The following is a 4,205-nucleotide window of genomic DNA, read 5'->3' on the forward strand; positions in this document are numbered from 1 at the left end:
CACCTCTTTTCAAAATTTATTTAAATACATATCTAGCCCTACCTGTTGATATTCAGCTTATGGACCACTTTAATTTTTAAAAGCATATTATGTTCTAGTTGCGAGAGAATGTAGTGCCCTACTGATATGACAAAAGCATAAGAGGTCTCATTTCCTCAAATATATTCCTACCCACATCTATATTATGTCCAATCTAAAATGTTTTTGCAATCATTTAGATTGATAAACATGAAGCATTATTCGAAGGGGAATGACATTTAGATGAAAGGAATATATTCCATTAGATCTAATATTCATCAAATTTTAGTCAATACAACTAAGAAACATGTTTAGAACTAAAATATGTATATGTAGATCAATTTCCACTTTAGAATGTAATAAGTGGGACAGTTTTTGTGATACACAATGCTTTTTATGAACACTTTATTCTCACTCCACACGGAATATGGATGATCATATTATGCTCTAGTTATTCAAAGAGCTTATAAGAACTCATTGTGCACACATTCTATCATGGGTGGATTGTATTGGCCTTGAAGGGAAATGGATGTGAGTATGCATTCATCATCTTATGCTAGATTATAGTTGTCATAGAATGTTATGATCACAATCTTCTAATATTACAAATAATCTTCAATTGATTGAAAGCATGTACAAGGGTAAAGAATTGCTCTCCATAAAATCATTAATCATTTTCTCAAGTCTTACTCATATTGAAAGAGACAAGGAGTAATCATCAATGAAACCTAAAGACGTATGCTAATTCAGTTGGTTGGACTACCACTCTTGGTGATCCATAAGTAAGAGAGAGAATGAGAGAGGCGAAAATAGCTCATAACACAAATTTAAATCAGCAAATTTTGTGAAGCCATTTATATTTCATTATAGAGTTTTCTACATATGCACTTAGCATAGTAGGTGTTGTGGTGGGAATGGGTATGCTACATTTTCTCATAAAACTTGGTGACATTATTGTAGGCCACAAAGCGAGATTTGTAAGAAGAATGTGTAAGAGGAGGATGAAGACATGCAAAAATAATAAAGGTTTTTGCAGGTAGTAGAAATGTTGGTGCGCATGGATTGCAAAGGTTGCGAAAGGAATGTACGCAAGGCAATGTCTCACATTCGAGGTGAGAAACGATTCCTCGTGTCAGTATGAAAATGGAGTTAATGATTGTCCATTTGTGTGAGATTTCTTACTTATATTTACAAAGTGTTTCCCTTCTTATGGCATGGTACCTTTATCGCTGTGATATGAGTTTCGCACACATGTGACCTTAAAAAATGAATGCACATACATGTTTGGTTCTCGATGTAAATATGTGGTCATCCTTCAAAATTGCTTCATTGCATTGTTAACCATCAAACTTCTACTAGATTCATAGTCATGTTGGTTATGTTGATAGCTTGTCTTGGCCCTTGAGTGTGTTTAATCTATAGAAGATGGTTGATAAAATGGTGCTTGTGTGAATTTCATGTTGTTGAGCTATTGTAGTGTTTGGCATGTGACACTTCCAATTTGAAGCCCCCAAATTTCCCCTTATGTTCTCAAAACCTACATATATTCTAGTTTTCTTGTTTTGATTTGAGATAACCTTCACAAAAGATAGATTGAATGGGCGAAGACATAAATAATTGAGGGTTTATGAGAATGAAAGAGAGAGTGTATCGTCTTTTGCTTGTGTACGTATGTTATGTTTCTACAACCTAAAGACAACAAGGGTTGTTTTCTCTAGACCTGTTGTAGTTTAGGTTTAGGTAAGTTTTGCTATTTATTTTTGGTCCAAAAATAACACTTAACCATGTAAATTGGCCTTGGGTCAAATTGTGATATATCATAATGGTTTGAGGAAGCTGGTAAATGAATCAAATAGAAAACAAAAACGCTAATGATGTTAACAACTAAATACATGCAAATTTTGAACTTTGAAAATGAAAAGAAATATCTACCATATGGTGATTATACAAAAGAGGTTTAAAATCAATCAAAGCAATGGAATACATGTAGCTATTTAACTATCTAGATTTATATATTTGCTAGTAACATTCTAGGAACACATTTGAGCAAACATTATTGCAAGCATAGATTTGACCCATGCATGATATTCGTGGTTTTCGCCATCCGTAATATTCGAGAATACAAAAGGACCCCAAGAATATTACAGAACAATCGTTTATTTATTTATTATTTATTATTAAAAAAAACAAATACTTTTACATCTATTATAAAAATATTATTACTTCCCTTTTTAATCTCAGTCTTAAAAATATCAAATTTTGTGGGATAGTAAAAAGTGGGGGATTAATGAACCTTATATTTATTTATTATTTATTATTAAAAATAAATTATAAGACAAATACTTTTAAGTTTTACATCTATTATAAACATAGATTGACCTATTCGCATTCCTAGGGTTTCCAATTCGAATGCATGGTCAAGTATTCGTCTAACAAATAATAATAATAATAATTAAAAAAAAAATTTAATTATTATTTTGTAAAATGAATGGTTTTATAATATTCTTGGGACCATTTCGCATTCTCGAATATTGAGAATATCACGCACGTGTCACTCAATGATTATAAAAATATTATTAGTGTGAGGTCCCCTTTTTAATGTCAGATGAAAATATCAAATTTTGTGGGAGTAAAAAGTGGGGAATCAATAAACCATTTATTTATTTCTTTATTAAAAAATAAAACAAATACTTTTAAGTTTTATATCTATTATAAAAATATTATTGGTGTGAGGTCCCCTTTTTAATGACAGATAAAAATATCAAATTTTGTAGGAAAGTAAAAAGTGGGGAATTAATGAACCTTTTATTTATTTCATTTTGTTTTAAAAATAAAACAAATACTCTTAAGTTTTACATCTATTATAGAAATATTATTAGTCTATGTCTACAATCGTTGTTTGTGTTATGCATGTGCGTCCACTTTTTTTCATACTTCCGGTACTACAAAAATAAAAGGTCCTCACTCTTTATATATAGTGAACATTTGACTCAATAGTTTCATATACTCAAAATCTTTTGACATAAATGCACGCACACACACACATATGCATATATATCATGACAAGGACAAATTAGTTTTCTCTAATTCACTTATTGGTATACTACATTTCTCTATGTAGGGATTGAAACACTTGATATAGACCTAAAGCAAAACAAAGTGACAGTAAGAGGATATGTGGATAGAATGATGGTGCTAAGAGCTATAAGGAGAGCTGGAAAAAGAGTTGAATTTTGGAATCCCCACCAACAAGAAGATTATTATCGTCATTTACCTAATGCATATGGCAATGGATACCCAACTAACACAAATGCATTTGCGAGAACATATAATTACGAGCAACACGGATACAATATTCCATATCAACATTATGATTCTCAATACTTCAACATGCCACACGATGGAATCACAACCTTGTTTAGTGATGACAATCCTAATAGTTGCTCGATTATGTGAATATTTTCAAACTGTGTAGCATACTCTTAAGCCCCTAAAAATCATGTACATATGGTATGAGGTCATAAGTAAAGAAAAATATGTTTTCATTGCTCATTGACACTAGATGTATTAGAGTGATGATCATACCAATGTTTTGAAAGTAGAATAAAATGGGTGGATCCTTCTGATGTTACGATGTTTTTAGATGTATTGAAACGGTAGTATGCAATGAGGTGGTGTTGTTATTTTTCTTAAGTATAGCATAAAAGAGTATTTTTTTGACAGGTTATCTTCAACTTCTCTCTGTAATATTCTCAATCAATGATACAATGTTGTAGGCTTATACACCATGTGGCAATGTGGTTTATTTTCCTACAAGTATCTTGGCACTGTTTTCAATGTTCTACGTCCATATCCCACAAGGTGAAGTGGTTATTTTTCTCAAAGATAATAGGAGTTTCAAATTTCACACCTAAAGACATAAATGTGTTTGTATGGATAATGATTTTGATTCGATATAAACTCCAAAGGGAAGAGTTTGTCATAATTTATAAACAATATTCCTATTCGGTTTTCAAAAGGCAAAAAAATCTTCTTCTTGGACTTCTAGTTGATGGATTCTAACTAGGATAGTTAAGGTTTGAACCTCTATTTACCTAGAAGATCAAGGATAGTAACCGATTAAATTTGTTTTGAGCCAAAAATGAACCATGAAATCACGGCTCAACAACTTAATAATTTAAACAATT

At 31.2% G+C, this 4,205-nt stretch overlaps 1 protein-coding gene across 2 annotated transcripts; it reads left to right on the forward strand.

Annotated features, from left to right (window-relative positions):
• The first annotated feature begins 425 nt into the window (after positions 1-425).
• LOC147865051 (heavy metal-associated isoprenylated plant protein 44-like) lies at positions 426-3,563 on the forward strand. Of its 2 annotated transcripts, none has more exons than XM_087317778.1 (3): positions 426-549; positions 1,055-1,130; positions 3,140-3,563. In XM_087317778.1, exons 1-3 carry the CDS (start codon positions 544-546, stop codon positions 3,472-3,474), a joined length of 417 nt encoding a protein of 138 aa, XP_087173904.1. In that variant the 5' UTR covers positions 426-543; the 3' UTR covers positions 3,475-3,563. The 2 variants fall into 2 exon arrangements, with proteins under 2 accessions (XP_087173904.1, XP_087173905.1); XM_087317779.1 differs by lacking the exon at positions 426-549 and adding an exon at positions 597-800.
• Positions 3,564-4,205: the final 642 nt, after the last annotated feature.

Source organism: Azolla caroliniana, unplaced genomic scaffold (genome assembly GCF_043228905.1).
Source record: "Azolla caroliniana isolate FFs.n. ecotype wild unplaced genomic scaffold, voAzoCaro1.0.p SCAF_4, whole genome shotgun sequence".
NCBI lineage: Eukaryota > Viridiplantae > Streptophyta > Polypodiopsida > Salviniales > Salviniaceae > Azolla > Azolla caroliniana.

Coding starts and splice junctions, on each gene's coding strand:
- LOC147865051 (XM_087317778.1), top strand. Junction 1,131..3,139: donor GGCAATGTCTCACATTCGAG/GTGAGAAACGAT, acceptor TTCTCTATGTAG/GGATTGAAACACTTGATATA.